At 40.2% G+C, this 20,949-nt stretch overlaps 1 protein-coding gene across 1 annotated transcript in view; it reads right to left on the bottom strand.

Annotated features, from left to right (window-relative positions):
• arhgef40 (Rho guanine nucleotide exchange factor (GEF) 40) overlaps positions 1-4,157 on the bottom strand; it is a 37,850-nt gene extending 33,693 nt beyond the window's left edge. The window contains exon 1 of the mRNA XM_053480040.1: positions 3,929-4,157. Within this exon, the coding sequence (XP_053336015.1) occupies positions 3,929-3,931 (3 nt within the window). The 5' untranslated portion in view covers positions 3,932-4,157. The remainder of the gene's footprint in view (positions 1-3,928) is intronic.
• Between the last annotated feature and the right edge of the window lie 16,792 nt (positions 4,158-20,949).

The following is a 20,949-nucleotide window of genomic DNA, read 5'->3' as shown; positions in this document are numbered from 1 at the left end:
TAAAGCTTCACCAGGGAACAATCCCAGCATTTGATGATGTCTTTCAGATGATGGATTTCAGACATCACACAGTCAATCAATGACCGCAAAGGATAGTTTTGGCACTTCATCAGCTCCCACACGAAGCCAGACGAGGCACATGAAGCCAGACGAGGCACATGAAGCCAGGCAACCATATTTTTTCAGACTACTGTTGATGTTGCATCACACATCAACATAACACATTTGGAGGAAAACCCTAACTGCCCTATTCTCCACTTTTATACTCACAGACACCCACAGCTGGTTGGTGTCAAAATTTTTGCCATTGAAAAATGTTATGGAATATAAGAAAGAAAAATACTGATTTGCTGTTATTGGAAAATAATCAACTTCGGTGTGGTAATAGTAACTCTCTGTTGCATGTTAAACAGTATCACCTAATTTTGCTGTAGAGTATTTTCCTTTTACTTTGATTTTCCTTATAATTCCAACTTATAATTTAGTTATGAGTCTTAAACCCTGCTTTTTAACCAATTATGCATCTTAACGGTGTCAGTGCCAGTGTACTTCTAGGACAAAAACACATTTGGAGAACAATAACTATGCTTATATTTTTGTATGCTTTTATATTTAAATGAATGTGCCTTTTGTTTTAATAATAATTTTTTTTATTTTTTACTTTTTGGTATTTTTTTTTTTCGTAGATAAACAAAGAACCATATATGGTAACTTCACTGACCTTGATTTGTATAATATAAAAATGATGATAGAAATTTAACTTTTTGAAAAGAAAAAAAAAAATCACAAAAATTTTGCTTTTCCAAGTATAACCAAGTATTTTCAAGTATAAAGGGTTAAAGCATATATTTAACTACTCTCAGTTACACTGACACAAATCAAAAAGCTGGTATGAAGTTGCCAACAGATCCTAAAAGTCTCAAACTAAACTTAAACTAAACTTAAATTAAACTTTATTTTACTTTGACATTAAAAACTGAAATGGAATTCATTATTCTCCCAATAACTGCAAATGGGATGCCCATAACTGGGAGACTGGCAAGTGCCTTGATGGCCTTGTTTTATTTGTATAGCTTTTAACAGTGGTCATTGTCACGAAAGCATCTTAAATAACTGAAATAAACTAGAAAATGTATGGTAAATAAGAAAAAAGTAGACCAGATTGAACAGGGAACCCATTCTCATTTTGATGATATTGTATAGTATGACCACGAATCAGTCCCTGGTATATCTCATTGCTATGAGATCGAAAGTTCAATATAATGGGCATGGTGTTAAAGCAGATATAGTAAAAGTCCACCATCGGTTTGTTTCGGAAGTCATGGTTAATGTTCTCTCTTCTTGGTATGATGTAGACATGTTCTCCCGAACACCATGTGCTTTTATAGAGGTATTTACATCTTGATGATTAACTGATCTTGGGCATTTTATTAGGCTGCTAATTAAGCACTTATACTCTTGTATTTATTTGTTTCTGAACATTTGGTTTCTGAACATTTATTACTTTTTGTGATTTTTTTTTTTGGTCAACAGAGATTACTTATTTGTTTAGAGGACTTGAACAAGTATTGGATCCAATATCCAACAATGAATCCAATATCCTGTACCAAAATGAATGGATTTTATATGACAGTCATAGCCATCTTAAATATTTTATATGTTTTTTTATTTGTTAAATATTTCAGTTAATTCTAATAATTTGTTAGAAATAATTAAATTGAAATAAATAAACAAATACATTTTTAAAGTTAGAATTCTGAGATTAAAGTCAGAATGCTGAGAAAAAAGTCAGAATTCTAAGTATAAGGTATTTTTTTTTTACTGGTGGCCCTAATCCTTTTCTATGCTGATTGCATTGCTAGCAAGTAAATAAGTATCATCTGCTGGGTGGTCGGTATATGTGTGACCAAGCACTCTGTCAAGTAGGGTGTGTATTAAAAGGGGGTTTCTGCTGCTCTTCCTCTCTTTCCTCTCAACTTCCTCGCTTTCGCACCAGCCTGAAAGTGTGACGCTTTACCGGAAAGGTCTGGAGACCTCCTCCAAACAGACACAGGACAGAAAAGTGAGGGTGAGAGACTGCCTCAGCTGGCAGTATGAGTAAAAGAGAGGAAAATAACAAGAAACTGTATGATCCTTGAGAAAGAGAACTAAATAGAAAAAGGTTGTGGGGAAAACAAAGGGATCAAAAAGATTCTAAACTATCTACCAGTTGTCAGTTTATCAGTTGTGTTTTCCTAATTTTACACCATGTGTTTTTGTGAAGAGAATGAATAATGTTGATTCAAACAGATCTTTTGCTAATGTTCGGCATGATGATTTTGTGGTACATTGCTTTATGCTAAAAACAGTTTACAAAAACGTATTTCCTATGTGGAGAGGTTTTCCAACTAAAAAAATCTCTCTTACTCTCCCTTTCTTTCCCTCTAATTTTCCCATCCTCCCATCTCTCTTTCTGTATTTCCAATGTGGAAAATGCAGCATCACTCCTACCATCACCATGGCTCTTTACATCTCCCAAAATAAATTGGGCCTCTCCCTCCCTTTCTCTGTCCCTCTCTTGGCCAAACTACTCCACCCAGTCCCACACATCAAATACTGGCTTCACTATTATAGAGCTTTTTTTGCCTGCAATAATTTAAACCATACACTCGCTTTTCCCATTCCATTTTCAGCTCAGTTTCACTTTCTGAGATTTTGTGGCAATTAAAACTGCACAGCGAATTTGTGTGCAAAATTAATAGCTGTTTGTTTTATTGTGGTTTGCCTTTAACCAATTTTATCCATAAATGCAAGTTCATATAGAACTCTGAAGCCTTTCCAAGGAAATTTAGAGCACAAGGTGGGGTACACCCTGCAAATCCACCACACACTATGGGACAATTGGGAACGCCAATTAGCCTGATCTGCATGTCTTTAAAGTGTGGGAGAAAACCGGAGCACTCAGAGGAAATCCACCAAACAGACTCAAACCCTGACCCTGGATGTGCAAGGCAACAGTTCTAACCTCAACGCCCGCAATGATGCACACTGCCTAGGACAAAACATTTAAAGATCCTCTACCACAGGGCAATATAACCATTATTCACCTATAATGTCAGAATATTTTGTTCTATTTCATTCACTGTTTCTTATACAAACATGCATTAATGAACACAATTAATAGGCAGAGACCATAAGTTAGAAACTGCCAATGTGAAAACACATAAAACCAAACAATTTTTAAGTACGCAGCGCTATTCATAACTTAAGTTGAAAATAATGAATAGGCCTAGTGTATTATAATGTTAATAAAATGAGTGTAATTAAAATTGTACAGTCTAGCATGGTAAGTTACTTCTAAAATCTCCTAGACTCAAGACAGTCTTTATTGTGCTATTGCATGACAGTGGAGCTATAAGTACATAAATGTATTTAGGTATACTTGCTTATAATAAAAAAAAAAAAAATGAATTAATTATTGTCTTTCCTGACAATCCTTATTATTATGCACAGTGAAAAAAATAATAATTTTGCAGAAATACTGTAACGTGATAGTAATAGCTTTAACCAGAATTTCTTTAATTCATGCAAATCTAATACAACTACAGTACAGCTTGCAGTTCCCATGGAATTGTATGAAATTTTCCCAGTGCAAGAAGAGGGGATTTCCCTCACCAACAACCACATTCCAAGTCTACAAACGACTTTTCTTTAGAGATAAGAACAGGAAGTCTGAATGAGAGCAGATGCGTTTTAATGGAAGTTGTTCATTCTGTACAAAAGGAACTTTAAGAAGGAAAAAACGAGGAAAGGGGGGAAAATCAAATGCATGGAAAACGAAGCAATCGAGATCTACTGCTGCATGGATCGGAAATAAAAACAAACAAACATTTTCTTATATATATAAAAAAAAAAGTTTGATGAGTGAATTTGCGAGTGGGACACTTACCATGACTGTGCTCTGTCCTCTGTGTCCCTGTTGCTTACATGGCCGTTATATTTTCCTTTTGTCCCGATACGTGATCCAATATCATCAGTAAATCCGAATGTTACCCTTAGTATAGCTTGGAGCAAGCTTATAGCTTGTGTCGGTGTCTGTCACTCATGTCTAATATAAGAAGTCGAGATCACTGCACGACATTGTATCAGGATTTGTCTTCTCTAGTTCGAGAGCGCGATGTGAGAGACGCTGTTTCAATACAGAAGCCGATGCCAACATAGGTTGCCATATTGGAGTTAAACCTCCCTCTCCAATAGTTTAAAACGCAAATAAAACACAATTATTTTGATAAACTCCCATGTTTGACTGAATAGTACTTTTAACTAATACGTGGATTTAAATATGATAAACATGTTATAAGAAGTTTGTTTCGACAACACTTTCAAACCGACAGTTCTACTTGCATTAAACCGCAGCTAATGGGAACAAGATGTTTCATGTGTACTGCCCGTATTAGCCAAATGTTACGTTTAACACTACCTCTCCTGTAAAAAAAAAAAAAAAAGAGTTGAATCAAACGATCTGGCAACCCGATAGTCCGGTCCCGCCCTCAGCATTTAGAACAGCAGCGCTATAGAAGAGCAGCTACAGCTACAGCTGCTGATCACTCCAACTATTCAACATTTCCCCTCCAAAGTGTATAAACAACGACAGACTGTCCAACCACGAACCAGTTTTCCCTTCACACACACATACACACACACGTAGGGAAATGGAACGCTTGCATCGTGTTATATTTCTACCCAAAGTTTCCTTTTAACAAAAATATCTTTCTATGTGAAAAGGGAAAATAACTTGCACGTCGTTTGTATCATAGACGAGAATTTGTTTATATCCTAATCCTGTCCAATGAAATATCTAATGAGTTGTTTATATTATTTGGTTAGCACTGTGGCCTGAGGTCTGTGTGCATGGAGTTTGCATGTTCTCCACGTGCTTGGTGAGTTTTTTCTGAGTACTCCAGTTTCCTCACCTCGGTGAAGACATGCAGATTAGGCTAATTGTCATTCCCAAATTGCCCATAGTGTGTGAATGTTAACTGGAGATCCTACTTACAATTCACGGTTGTAAAATGGAAATAAATATAATGGCAATTACCACTGGTCTCCACGGTAGCTGGACTACAGAAGTTAATGGATCAATGGATTAGTGTCTTGGGCCCTTGAGCAATGCTTAAGGGCTCTAGGCTCCTTAAACACTGTCTCCTCCAGGAGTGCTGTAAAACAGCTGACCCTGCGCCCTGACCCCTGCCTACTAACAATGCTGGGATATGGGAAAAATAAAGAATTTCAGTAATGTATCAGTGACACATAAAAGCTGAACTATTATTATTATTATTATTATTGTTGTTGTTGTTGTTGTTGTTGTTGTTGCTGCTGCAACATATTGCGTAACATCATACACCTTAGTAAAAGTGTGCTAAAACATTCCAAAAAGCATGAATGTAACTAAGTCTACCAAACTAACCACATTCCTGTAACAATCATGTTCTAGTGCCTTCACATTTACACAGCATGTCATGTTTCTCACGAAGAAAATGATAAAGTGGCGACATCTACTGTTCGTAAGCCTTAGCAAATTTAAAGGAAACCATGATACGTTTTCCTGCACCAGGGAATACTGTAGCACTTAGGGGTAACATCATAAAGGGCATGTGGTTAGGATTTGTGCCAAGTTGTGATTAGATGTGATCAGATTGTCTGCTCCGGTAAACTCTTGATGGGACCAGACGAAAGACCACCACCAACAAAATTTAAATAAAAACATATTTAAAAAACATATTTAAATGTGTTTCATGTGTTAACTGTGTCAAAATTATAGAGACTTTTTTTGTGCGAGTTTTGTGGTAACTGAAATTAGCCTGCAGTTGTGTTTGTGCCAGCATAAATATGCAAATTAGAATAAGTAATATTTAGTATGAACTTTGTATCAATTTTGTTTTTGAAGTAAGTAGTCAGACTGGTAGCAGAATGTAACAAAAACAGAAAAAGGTTTGGAGTTTGGTAGCTTTGGAACCTTTTTTAATTACAAACATTGTTGAAGATTATGAAAAACATTAATTAGAAAAAAAAAAAGTTCAGTTTGCAATACATCATCAGCACGGTCATCATCAGAAGTGCATCCTCAGGACCTCCATCTCTAGATAACAACACTGCCTTATCATAGAAATTCTTGATTTATGCCTCTCTATAATTTTCAAACCAGAGTATTTGGTTTGAAAATTGATATATAATCATAGAAAATTGATTGGCTTTTTTCTTTTTTACTGGTAGATTGGCCTTGTGGTAATTATTTAATGTGGTCATTCACTGTCATTGTTTGCCTTAACCAAAACAGGTAGGTTAAAACCTTTTAAAAATACGATATGTGATGTTTTATTACTTTTTTTGTGTGTGGTTATAGGCAACTTTGTATCCTGGAGGAAAATAATTAGCTTTAATTAGTAAATGACATTTATTGTTTTTTCAGTCACACTGTTTATACATCAGCTGTCTAGTAATTTCATATGCTACACTCAAACCATGGGTGCAGCAGAACCCTAAGTCATGTTTGCAATTACAGTTAAACCTTGGAACATAACTCCTGGAACCATGCTTGTATAATTAAAATAATTGTATATCAAAGTTAATTTCCTTATAAAAAATAATGGAAACCCCAATGAATCGTTCCACAGCTTAAAATATTAATATTATTACAAAATATAAAGTAAAAAATAAAACAAATTAACCTGCACTTTACCTTTGAAAACAATTGTGACTGGGCTACTGTGTAGAATGAATTTCACACACACGAATCACTCCTCTGAACAGATTAGTTTAAAGAACAGTCACTATACTTATACTTAAAATAAAATAAAAAAAGATTTATGTGCGCGAATGTTGACTATACGAGTGACACGCACATTGAGACTGAGTATTGGAAACGATTATCCACAATCTCATAGAGCAGGAAGAACCATTGGCTTAGAGTCTATTTTTGCTGAGACATTTAGATGGTGGGGTCAGAATTTGGCATAAACAACATGAAGTCATGGATCCATCCTGCCTAATATTAACAGTTCACTGGTGGTGGTATAATAGTGTGGGGGATTTTTGATCATTTTAAAATGATAACGCACATGTATTTACTGTAAATGGCTATTTCAGTGTAGGTTGTTACACTACATAAAATACACTGAATCAAATTTCAGGGTTTTTAGGATAGTATTTCACATGGAATTTGCATTAGGCTGCTCATCAGGCACTCCCTTTGATTCATACATATGCTGTCACACATTTTACAGTATATTCATTTTATTAATTTTCTTTTAATTCTGTAATGCTGCTTTGTGAAAGTGATAATTGTTAAAAGGGCTATATAAATAAAACTGAATTGAATGTTACAGTTAATCCCGACCAAACTGTTACTGAGGTATGATTAAACCGGAAGCATTCCATGAGCAGTAATATCACTAATAAACCTAATGGACACGCACGAACGTCTAAATAATAGGGCAGAATTCCCTCCGAATAACCCAAGAAAAGGAAAAAAAAAACAAAAACAGAAAACTACCTAATATAAGTCAAATTTACCTACATGTAAGTCAATATCTGTATACAAACAGTAAGCAGAGATATGCTGTTTTATGCTGTGTACTACTTGACATAAAAGTGAAATATGAATTATAATGTCCACTTTCAATGTAGCTGCCTTAGCCATTTCGCCACACATTAGATAAAAGAAAAAACATTTTTCTGCTCATGCTGCTGCACCATTATTAATTGCTACCTAAACATATGTATGTTTGTCTGAAATTTTAAATGTTCAATATTACTATTTTGTATAGTGACAGATATATCACTGTGTGAGATATATATATATATCACTGTGTGATATATATATATATCAGGTTTAAAGGTTGTGTCTCTTACTTTCAGCAGAAGGTGTACTATACCTCCAGGGCTATTCATGGCTAACTTTATGTACAGTGGGGCAAAAAAGTATTTAGTCAGCCACCAATTTTGCCAAAAAGTTCTCCCACCTAAAAAGATGAGAGAGGCCTGTGATTTTCATCATAGGTATACCTTTCTCCTCCAGTGGTGCGGTAGAATAGCTGACCCTGCGCCTTCACCCCTGCCTACTAACAACGCTAACATATGGGAAGAACGAAGAATGTGATTAATGTATCTGTGACAAATAAAAGCTGAACTATTATTATTATTATTATTATTGCAACATATCGCATAGCGTCATAAATATTAGGAATAGTGTGCTGGGACAAAAAGCATTTGTGATAGTCTCCAAAACTTACAGCATTCCTGTAAGAATTATATTCTACTGCTTACACATTTATACAGCATTTCATCTTTCTCACCAACAAAATAATGAAGTGGCGACATCTGCTGTTCGTAAGGAATAGTAAATTTGAAGGAAAGCACGATACATTTTTCTGCATCAGGTATCATTTGGAAACTTATCACAGCCTAAGAAGATTGGGGACAAGGAATACACCCTAAATGGAACTTATTCACATCTAAGACGCAATTTAGAAAAGACAATCCTACTTGCATGTTTTTGCTAGATTAAAGGAAACCAGAGAACCCAAAGAAGGGCACAATAAGAATTTTTTGTAGTAGTAGTAACAAATGTTTGCATTGACTCACACTGGTATATCACACTGGTATTCATACAAAAATTTAAAAATATACACTGATCAGCTGTAACATTAATAGCACCACCACTACCACCATGTGATTATTAGCATTGATTATTATTTATATTCCAGTAAATTGGTGACTGTACTCATTTGTGCCTGTGGAGGGGAAAAGCTAAAATGTCTCATCTACTGTAATCCCATGGAAAAGCTAATTTAGCATACAACTGCTGAAAAAAAAAAAACACTGCTGGCTATAATAATAATAAAAAGAAGAACATTTAGGGCCTCCGAATTCCCCAGATCTAACACCAATCGAGCGTCCATTGCATGTGCTGGATAAGCATGCCTGATCCATGAATAATAATAATAATATTCAATTATTTGTCACATGTACTTTAAAGCACAGTGAAATGTCTTCTTCGCATATCCTAATTAGGAAACTGGGGTCAGAGCGCAGGGTCAGCCAGCTTACAGCGCCCCTGGAGCATATAGGGTTAAGGGCCTTGCTCAAGGGCTCAACAGTGGCAACTTGACGATGCTGGGGCTCGAACCCCCGACCTTCCGATCAGTAACCCAGTGACCCACAGCCTTAACCAACTGAGCCACCACTGCCCCTAACCTGAAATTTCCAAACTACAACAGGTTCTGCTGCTAATATCCTGGTGTCAGATACCACAGCACACCTTTAGATGTCTCGTAGAGAGTCATGCCTTGAGGCCACAGACAAGTTCTGCTCTTACCTTCTTTTCACAAGCCATCAGTCTCCTCAATAAAAAGGGACTGATGAGCAAATATTTTAAAATGCTAACCTGATGGCATTACTTCTTAATCTTAATTTGAAAATAGGCCGCAGATTAGATGGGCCAGCCATACGGCTTGAGAAGACCTTAAATTTACTATCACGGGGCCACAGACCTTGGGGGTAGTAGAGCTGGCTGTTTTTTAATTGGCATCTAGGGGCTTGCAGCAAAAGAGTGGGAGACTTTGCTCCCAGTATACACCAGTGCTTTCATCTTCTGTAAGAAGGTTAGACGTGGATTTGCTGAAGAGAGGGGTAATGTGTCTTGCGAGATCGGCTCTGACTCTGGTGTTTTCGGTGGCTGTAGTATATTGTCCTGAATTCCCTGGCTGTTTTTGAGAAAGTCATCTGTCTGTGATGAGCTCTGTGGGCAAGACTTAGCCTGGATGTTAATGAGCAGTGGTTGTTTTGGCTGCATGGTTTTATCAGTGTTCATTTATGGTGTCAATTTATGTTGCATGTATGTAGCACCTTAGGACCCAAGGTCCACTTACTGTGGCTCATTTCCTAAGCTAACATTAGCTAACTAAAGTGAGCTTAAATGAAGATAAAGCTGCATGCATAAACCATTAGCCACAGAACAGGGGGAAAAATAATAATATTGTTCATTTTAACAGGGGTAAAGTTAAACATATACTCCTTCTAAAAGATAATTTATGATTTCTTAAACATTAGACTAACACACAAAAATTGACTAACTCAATTAGAGAAGACAGATTGAGAAACAGAAAGAGTTCTATGTTAATTTATTAGATGGGCTGAATTTGATTCCAAGCCAATATCCAAACCCCAGCTTATGGTTGCAGTGCTGGTCCCAAGCCCAGATAAAATGGGAGGGTCACACCAGGACAGGCATGTGGTTAGGAGTTGTGTTAAGTTGTGATTAGATGATCTGCTGTGGTAAACCACTGATGGGAGCAGACAAAAGAACACCAACAACAAAATTCAAACATAGTATGTGGAAATTATAGTCATATCAGTGATATTTTGTGTGTGTGTGATTTTCCAAACACTATAAATTCACCTCCCATTGTTTACTGGTAATTGATAAATTAGCCTGCAGTTGTGTTTGTGCAGACATAAATATGAAAATCAGTAATACTTAGTATGAACATTGTATCAGTAATATGCTGATTAAGTTCTAGTGAGTAGTCATACAGCAGAATCTGTTTGGAGTTTGATAGCGCAAGAACCAATATTAATTACATATAAAAAAAGTTCAGTTTGCAATACAGCATAAAAACGGTCATCATCAGCAGTGCAACCTCAGCACCTTCACCACCAGATGACAACAATCCTCAATCATGAGGAACTTTGCCTTCAAAATTCTCCAAATTTATTTTTTATTATTTTTATGATTAATGGATTGAAGCTGCTATTTTGCCCAGCCTATAGTCAGGCTTTACTGATCATAGGAAAGAATATTGATTAGCTTTTTGTTTCTAATGCATTGTGGTAATCATTTAATGCGGCCATTCACTGTTATTGTTTGCCTAAACAAAAACAGGTACTGTAGGTGTAAAGCTTTTAAAATAGGATATATAGAATTTTTTTTAACTTGGTTATAGCAACTTTGTATCCTAAAGGAAAATATTTTTTTCCATATTGAGTGAATGACATTTATTGTGTTTTGCAGTCAAACTGTTCATAAATCAGCTGGCTAGTAATTCTATGAATTCCCCAAGACTTGTTTGCAAATATGTGTTTCTGAAAGACTGTGTGTGTGTCTGCACATGTGTGTATGTTAGCAATGGTTCAACTTCTGCTGTTAAAAAAAATTCACATGCAATTTGGAGACTACATTTTAAAAGATTATCGATTAACTATGATTATTGTGTCTTAAAATAACAATTCACATGGGATCACCAAAATTGTACATTGGAATATAAGTCTTGATTTCTGCTTAGACATTTGGATGATGGCATAAACAACAAAAAAGCATGGATCCATTCAGCCTTGTATCAACGTTTTAGTTGTTTTGGTATAATAGTGTGGGGGATTTTTGGCCCGCTTAATATAAATGGGACACTGATTAAGTTACACATGTTTATTCCTTTAGTCTATTATTTTTATTATTATATTTAAAAATGATGAAACACGTGTATTTAAATAGTTCTTTCAGTGGTTGTTACACTACATAAAATACAATAAATCCAATGAAAACATTTTTTTAGGGATAGTATTGCATTAGGCTGCTCAAATCTCCTGGAGTGTAGGATACATAAAACCATGCAGATGTGAATGCAATTGTGATGATCAAAGAAAAAGGGGGAAACTAAAACATTTTATTGTTAGTTTTTGTCTGTTACATAACATGCTAGTTTCTTTTCTGGGCTACATATATTTTCCTGTAAGATTATTATTATTTTTGCTGGAATACTACTGTTTGAAAACAGAAATTGTTTTTGTACTAATTTAAAAAAGAAGTCATAAAATAGAAATGTATAAAAAAAGTTTAGACTAAAAATAAACACAGCTGCAGGTACTGTATTGTACTGTATGTACAGTACTGTGCAAATGTTTAAGAAAGGTGTGGGGAAAAATGCTTTCAAATATAGAAGTGTAAACTTACTATACTATTATCAATTATTTAGCTTATTATTATCAGTTAACAAAATGGAAAGTAAATGAGCAGATGAGAAAATCAAATGAAATCAGTATTTGATGTGACAGCCCAAAACTGCCATCAATTTCTCTAAGATTAAGATTTAGTTATTTGTCACATGCACCTTATAGCACAGTGATATTTTATTTTAATAAGCTGTGGTCAGTGCGCTGGGTCAGCCAGTATACAGCAGCCCTGGAGATTCATTTGGATTTACATTTACATGGATAGTTCTTCACACAGTTCTTTCCTGATGGCACTGCTGGACGACATTTACTGTAGGACGTAAGCATCTCTCAAAGGTAAGTAAGCTTTATGTGTCTTTCATCTGCTGCATTAAATATTTGGCTACACAACCAACTTCCAATGATTATGTAAGTACACATGATATATTGAAACCATGAGGTGAGCCTGTTACCTGATAACACCCCTGCCTTAGCCAGTACCTTCGCAAATAGCATTAAAAAGTATGTTGCACCAGCTGTAGGGGGAAATCACAGTGGACCAAAACACCATAGTGCCCTTATTTTTATGCAAACACACCTTCATGCACCACAGCCTAAAGCAGCAATAAATAATGAGATGTGTTCCACTACTACTAGTATTGAATACAGTGTGTGGAGACCCCAAACAAATAACCCTCCCTACCTGGTGACTGTAACTAACAGACTGGCTCTAAAAGGGAAAAATGGAAAACAAGTTAGAGCCCAAGCTATAAATCTGGGATTTCTCGCCCAGTTTGGCAATAAATAAATAAATAAATAAATAAATAAATAAATAAATAAGAAGGTGCATCCACACCACCACAACACAAAACACAAGATATATTGAAACCATGAGGTGAGCCTGTTGCCTGTTAACACCCCTGCCTTAGCCAAAACAAATCTAACCAAATAAAACAATAGCCAACAAAACAAATAGGTCAACATTACATGAGAAACATTAATCATTAATTGTCTATACTGCTTTATCATATCCTAGGAGGCCTAGGGCACAAGGCGAGGGACACCATGGCCAGAGACGGGAATTGAGCTTGGCCAGAAATCGAACTCGGACCCTGGAGGTGCAAAGGTCCAGTGCTAACCACTGCACCACCATGCCGCCTACATCAAAAACCTATAACATATAAATAAATAACCATGAAATAATAAACAAAATATAGAAAATAACAGAAACTGGGATATAGTATATAAAATGTCAGGAAAAATAAAGAAATGCTACAATGATTAAACAAGAAGACATAAACAGTGGCATAACAAAATAGCCATATAAGCTGTGCTCCAATGAGATACAAAAAATAAGAAACAAAGAAAAACATTAAACATCAAATAAAAATAACATGCTAGCTTGATGTAACAATGGAAATGAGCAAGCATGTGGAGCTACAATAACTGTATTATTTAAAAAAAAGTAATTAAAAAAACACAAATGCACACAAAAAAAGCAGAAATAAAAGTGAAAAACATAAAAAGAAAAACAAGGTCAAGACAAGGAGTGAAGAAAACAAAACAACAATGAAATCTAAGTCATGTAAGCAGGCAGCTGTGTAGATGAAGTATCCATGAAGTTACACAACAATGACGTAGAAAAGTGCAAAGCGAGAAAGCCAGAGAGGCAAAGCAGCCAAATAGGCAAAGCAGTCAAAAAGGCAAAGCACCCAACTCTGTGCAGCCATGGCCAAATGACACGAATATTAATTTTCACATATTCTGCTGCTTTAATGTTTTTAGAAAATATAATTAAATGCATTTTATAAATGTCAAATGCTTATATTGACAATTACATTACGTTTTCCATTTTTGCATGATTAATGATTGTCAGAATTTTTGGACTTTTGTTTGTCCACTAACCTCTTGAGGACTGACCACTTGGTCTCAAAATTTCTATTATTTGTTCCATGAGCCATTTAGTTATTACTTTTGCCTCATGGCAAGGTGCTCCATCATGCTGGAAAAAGCATTTTCTGTTCCCAAACTGTTCTTGGATGGGTGGAACAAGTGGCTCTCGGAGAATGTGGCTCTTGGGGGATTCTTTATTCATGGCTGTGAAAACGTTATTGAGAACGTTTTTTGCGCAACCGGTTGTTAAAGAAAATGTGTCAAACACACCAAAAATTTGGCATATATAACCTCGGTCAGGTGACATAATTTGAATAGGTGCACCTGGGGGTTATAAATAGGCATGAACCGAAAACATCCTCAGGTCAATTTTTGCCTTAAAGGACGTCCAGTCACGCATACAGTGCGGCATCTCATTACCGCTTTTTTCAGGGAGCAGGGATACTGTCAAATAACCCAAGACGTTTCCTTTTAAAAGCTATACTCGATGCTGCGTGAAAACGCTATTGGGAACGAGAATACCAACGCTGCTGCATTGAAAAGTGTCTGGACCCCCAGGGTTGTGTAGCGTGTGCGTACGATGACCAAAGAGGTCTAGACCTGACTCTGGGATGCTGACCCGTGAGCCTGGAGTAACATGGATATTCAAGCTATAAAATCTGACAAATGTGTGCGGAGAGGACCAACTTGACAAAAGGTTTTGAGAACAACTGGATGGTCGTAGAATAGAACTTTCAAAAGATAATTCGAGTCAGTATGCAAAATAGCTTTGACCAGCCAAGTGGCAAACTTTAGCTTCACCAATAAAGCATGCAACTAAAGGGTGCTTTCCCACAGAACACAGAAACCTCATCAATTAGAACATGGCGAGCCGAAATGGCGGCCACCTATGTTTTAAGAGTGCTAGGACATATGCCCGAGGAAAGTGGCAGTGGACTGGGTCCACATGGTTTGCCATACACCAATTTTCAAAACCATTTCATCTGAGGGCATAAGTTCTTCTAGTAGAGGGAGCCCTAGAACAAAAAAATTTTTTTTATTACATCGACTAAAAGACCAGCATCTCTCAGTTGGCCCCCCTCAGGGGCCAGACATGAGATTCCAGAGCTCGGGCCTGGGATGAAATATTGTTCCTTGACTAGAATTGCCCAAGGTGAGCCGTCAAGAAAGGATATTAGATCTGAGAACAACACTCTGGTCGGTCAACGGGGCGCTATCAATAAGAGGCGAAACCCCTGTTGACGGACCTTCACTAGGACTTCGGGGAGCAGAGCTATTGGAGGAAATGCGTAAAGATGCAGCCTGGGCCACATGTGGGCCATGGCGTCCAGACCCAGGGGAGCAGAGAGTCAGAGAGTAGTAAAGGGGATATTGTGCCGTGTCCTGCGAAGCAAAGAGGTCCACCTCTGCTACATAAAATTGACTGACATTGACTGACCGCTTCGAGGTGGAGTTTCCATTCCCCATGTGCCACAGCTTGTCTGGACAGCAAGTCTGCTACCACATTCATTTGCCCTGGAATGTAAATCGCCCTGAGGGACAAGAACTTGTCTTGTGCCCAAAGCAGAATCTGCTGCGGTAGCTTGTTCCTTGAAGCAGACTGTGAAGTGCGGCGGGCCGCAACCCAGTCCCTAAGAGGGGGTGCTCGACTCGCCACTCTCTCTTTTTGTGCTTCACGCCTCAAAATAGCCAGACTTGGTGTCAGGCAGTTTCTGCCTGTGTCTGGCTCTCACTTGCTCAATACTATAATGTCTTGGGCAATGTTTTTCTTTTTTCCTTCTTTTCTGCTCTCTTTTTTGCCCTATTTTACACCTCGCCTTCGTAATGGATATTGGATATTCACCATTACAGTCAAGGGCCTTGAACAACCATCCGCGTCTTGATTCTATGACGTATGAGCTCTGCCGGAGTTTAGGGATTCTCCGGCGCCCACGCTACATCCACTGCTCACAAGGTGTATTCAGGAGTACCTTTTGCTCTAAACCAGAAGCCCTTTCATGCATCTTGACTAACTATACAGTAGATTATCTGATCCCAAACAACCTCCTGCTGGTCGTACTGTACATCGCTCTCTAATTTATCTCACTGGTACTCAGTATCGTACTGCAAATTTTAATTCTGTACATCGTCACTTTGCACTTCTGAACTATCGGTCAATATCGGACAAAGCCCCTTATCTTAATGAAATTATCACTGACAATAAGCTTGACATTATTCTTCTCACTGAAACCCAGCAAGCCCCGGAGGACTTTATTCAGTTAAATCTTCTTGCACCTGATGGATATAAGTATCTCACCCGACCTTGACTGCATGGCAAAGGGGGTGGTCTCGCTGTCATTTACTGGGACAATCTTCATCTGAAACAACTTGATTTTCACAATACAAATTCATTGGAATACATTGTTTTGAAAGCTGACTGTCTCACAATCATCTTACTCTACCCTCCTCCCCATGCCCCGTTGAGCTTTTTTTCTGAACTCAGTGAACTGTTAACCCTTGCCTGTTCATTGTCATCTCCTATTCTTCTGCTAGGTGATTTCAATATTCATGTTGGTACAGTTTGCCCCAACACCACCCAATTACTGTCTGTTTTCGAATGTTTTAATTTGACACAGCATGTTCGCTTTCCTACTCATACACGTGGTCATACCCTTGATCTAATATGTACTTCAAGGGGAGATATTACATCCATTTCTGCTTCTGACACCGGTATTTCTAACCATAAACTCCTTAACTTTAGCCTCAATCTGCTTATGCACTCTAAATGCATTAAAACTGTTATTTCATATCGTAATTTTAAAAAATTGACACTATCATTTTGTACTTCTATTGTCTCTTCAAATCTTTCTAATGTCATTGATATTTCTTCTCCATCCATGATACTATTTAATTACAACTTTACAATTTCTGAAATCCTACAGCAGCATGCTCCTATTAAGACCAGAAACGTCCCTGCCACGCACTCTTCTCCTTGGTATACCCTTGAGCTCCGTATTCTTAAGGCTACTGGCAGACAGCTTGAACGTCTTTACAGGAAAACGTCTCGGGTTACTTTGCTGTAACCCTGTTCCCTGAAAAAGCGGGAACGAGATGCTGCGCGAAAGCGCTATGGGAAACGATTCCTCGTGACCGGTTGTGAAGCACGTGTGTGTCAAACACGCCAAATATTTTGGCATCTATAACCTCAGGCAGGTGACGTCAACCGATGAGGTGCACCTGGAGGTTATAAATAGGCATGAACCGGAAACACCCTCAGGTCAATTTTGTCTGAAGGATGTCCAGTCACACATGCAGTGCGGCATTGTAGCGCAGCATCTCGTTCCCGCTTTTTCAGGGAACAGGGTTACAGCAAAGTAACCCGAGACGTTCCCTTTCAAAAGCTACACTCGATGCTGCGCGAAAGCGCTATGGGAACGAGAATACCCACTCCGCCGCACTGCAAGTGTCTGGACCCCCAGGGTTGTGTCGTGTGCGCACAGTACCCCCAAGGAGTCCTAGACCCCGTAAGCATGGCATCAAACCATGACGCCTGACCGATGTCTTGCGGAAAGGCAGCCTGCCGCATGCCATCTTTGGAAGCCCCTCCTGCCGGAGCAATAGACAAAGGCAAGCTTCCTGGTCGAACGGCCCTAGTCACTAGAGGCGAAGTATGCCACGCGCCTCATAGGCTAGAGCACTAGCATCTTTAACCCAACTCGTCTAATGGCGGCGGCCCTTGGGCCGCGGCCCCACGACATATGAGACCCTGCTCTAATTTACGGCCCCGGCTTAATGCAGAGGTGCGCTGTAAATTGAAGAGCATGAGCGGGACACAGCGAATGAAGACTTTCTGCTCCGGAGCTAACGGCGGAGGACCGAAGGCTTCAACTGTGGGAGATAGTTGGGTAAAATGCAGAACGGCTTTTTTTTTTTTTTTTTTTTGCAGCAACTTCCAGCACTGTAACAGTTTGGCAGTGGACTGGGTCTACATGTTTTATGTCCTGGAATGTAAAAGATCCTGAAGGACAGAATTTGTCCTGTCCTCCTAGGCTAGGGCACTAGCATTTCCAACCCAACTCGTCTAATGGCGGCTGCCCTTCGGCCGCGCCCCCAAGACGTATGAAACCCTGCTCTAATTTACGGCCCTGGCTTAATGCAAAGGTGCGCTGTAAATTGAAGAGCATGAGCTGGACACAGCGACTGAAGTCTTAACTGCTCCGGAGCTAGCGGCGGAGGACAGAAGGCTTCGACTGTGGAAGATAGTTGGGCTGGAGTGTAAAAGGTCCCGAGGGACAGAATTTCTCCTGTACTCCTAGGCTAGAGCGCTAGCATCTAGCATCAACTCGTCTAATGGCTGCTGCCCTCCGGCTGCGGCCCCAAGACATATGAAATCTGCTCTGATTTACGCCACTGGCTAGTGCGGTGGTGTACTGTAAATCCTAATGAGCATGAACTAGACGCAGTTAATGAAGTCTTACTGCCCCGTGGCTGTAACGGCGGAGAACAGAAGCTTCGAAGACAACTGCAGAAGATAGCTGGGTGAGGATGCAGAATAGCTCTAGCTAGCCAATGGCAAAGCCTAAGCACAGTAAGAAGGCTGATGAGGCCCGTGAATAAGCCTGCAACTAAGGGGTGCTTTCCACCAGCCCCATCAGTCAGGACGTAGGCGAGGAGCGGCTACGTATGTTCTGAGTGCACTAGGGCAAAAGCCTGAGGTCAATTTTCTTGCAGAAGCTCCAGCACTGAAGCAGTTCGGCAGTGGACTGGGTCTGCATGTTTTGCCATGTCCTAGTGTAGTTTTCCACGCTAGGACATGTTAACCTCCTGACTGCTGGAGGGAGTATTTCAGGGCCAGAAATAAAGTCATCGTTTCGGGGCAATTTATGTGCCACACGAGCAGATGACCTCTCCAGATCCCTTGGGCTGGGCGGCCATCTTAGGCCGCACTTCGGCCCCTAAGGGAAAAACGTCTGCCGTTAGCAACTTGCGACGACAGGACGGACCTAGAGTGGGACCCAGGGTCAAGGACGAGGGTCTGCACCACATAAAAAGGGTACGAAGCTCCCGGCGCGTAACCCTCATTACCTCTGGGGATTGGCCCTTGGATGAAATCCCCAGGCACTTAGCCACCACAGAAGCGGTGAAAGTTACTTCCTGCTTAGCTTGAACTCCTTTAGAGTGTTCAGAATAGACTCGACGCGCGCAGGAGACAGCTGTGCCCGCATTGCGGTCGGATCTCACATGACACTCAATGTATGCTTTGTGTAGGAAAGAGAACGCTTTCCGTGGCGTTGGGACTCGATCCTAAAGAAAACGAGGTGAGCTACAATGACATGTTGATGCCAAGGCGCTAGCTCCATGAAGAGGGTACGAAGCTCTCGGCGCGTAACCCCCTGTTGCCTCTCAGTTGCTGGAGGGAGTATTTCAGGGCCAGAAATAGAGTCATCGTTTCGGGGCAATTAATGTGCCACACGAGAAGATGACCTCTCCAGCTCCCTTGGGCTGGGCGGCCATCTAAGGTTGCGCTCCGGCCCCTAAGGGAAAAACGTCTGCCGTTAGCAACTCGCGACGACAGCACGGACCTAGAGTGGGACCCAGAGTCAAGGACGAGGGTCTGAACCACATAGAAAGGGTACGAAGCTCCCGGCGCGTAACCCTTGTTGCCTCTGGGGATTGGCCCTTAGATGAAATCCCCCGGCACTTAGCCACCACTGAAACCACTCTGGAAGCAGTAATGTTACCATCTGGCCTAGCTTATACTCTTTTGGAGTGCTGTATGGAATTCGGCGCACGCAGGAAACAGCTGTGCCGGCCTTGCGCTCGGATTCCGCATGACACTCAAGCTCATATCTCGTGCAGGAAGGAGAACGCTTTTGGGCGTTAGAACTCTGCCCTGAAGAGAAAGATAGGTGAGCTAGGGCGACGTGTTGGCGCCGGATGGCTTCGTCTGGGAGGGGAACATGCGCTATGGCCCCCTTTGCCAGCCAGCCTGTGATTTGAATTAACAGAGGTGCTCACTGTGGTTTCACGGAGGTGGAAACCCACGCCGTAGAAACACAATGGCTGAATCCTGTAGTCCAGGAGACATGCTTGGCAGTAGCTTTCACGCTGCCAGCTTCTCCAAAGGGGCGGTAGCTTTTTGCTCAGCTAGGCAGAGGAGTGGTGGTGATGGTGGTGGCTGTTAGGTGTTTGGTGTCCTGAAAACACGACAGGAGGGAACCGAGCACCTAACACTTTGTTGGAAACCGCTGTCTCCCGAAACACCAGTGGCGGCGGGAATTGAACACCGGTCTCCTGAGAGTGGTGGTCTTTTATAGTGCCTCGTGCTTAAAGAGACATAGCTGGCAGTAGGTTCCCTGCTGCCAGCCTCTCTAAAGGTGCACGAACTTTACCACCTCGGCTAGATGGGTGTGTCACTGGAGACCGCTGCTCTCCGAAACACCAATGGTGGCGGAGATTGAACCACGGCCTCCTAAGGATGCTGGTCCTCTTCATAGCTTCGTACCTAAAGAGACATAGCTGGCAGTAGGTTCCCCGCTGCCAGCCGCTCTAAAAGGTGCAGCTCTCAGTAGGTCAGTCTGGTCTGCCTGCAAAGCCATCGTGTGCAGGGCTGCACCAGGCTGACCCGCTGCCTGAAAAATCTTCTCCCACCAACGAAGATGTTAGTCTACACGCTTGGTAGGGAGTGTGGATTTTTCCCAAGAGGATGAGCTCCCAGGGGAGAGATAGCCCGTGAGCGTCTCTCTGATCTGGGACATCATCATAAAGGACCGCGCTTTCATCCATGACATTGGAACAAACCAAATGTCAATAGCACAAAAACACAGGATAAATATGGCTTATTCCATGAAAGAGTTAACTCATGGAGGTCGCCAGGAGGGGAGGGGCCATCACTGAGGCCCCTCCTCCTCCGGCCACCCGACAGACACCTGTCGGCTGACCGTGAGCGTTTGGGGGATTTATTTAATTTATTTATTTTTATTTTTACCACGAATCGAGGTGTACGCGTCGGACCGCGCGTTACCACCTCTAACACAAACTAACACACCGGCTCATCACTAGAGGAGCGGTCTGGAGTGATAGTTTCCATCTCCGCGGGAGCGAGAGAGAAAG

Source organism: Clarias gariepinus, chromosome 20, assembly GCF_024256425.1.
Source record: "Clarias gariepinus isolate MV-2021 ecotype Netherlands chromosome 20, CGAR_prim_01v2, whole genome shotgun sequence".
In the NCBI taxonomy this organism is placed as follows: Eukaryota; Metazoa; Chordata; class Actinopteri; order Siluriformes; family Clariidae; genus Clarias; species Clarias gariepinus.
Note: the sequence above shows the minus strand (reverse complement) of the source record. Positions and strands in the feature narration are given on the sequence as shown.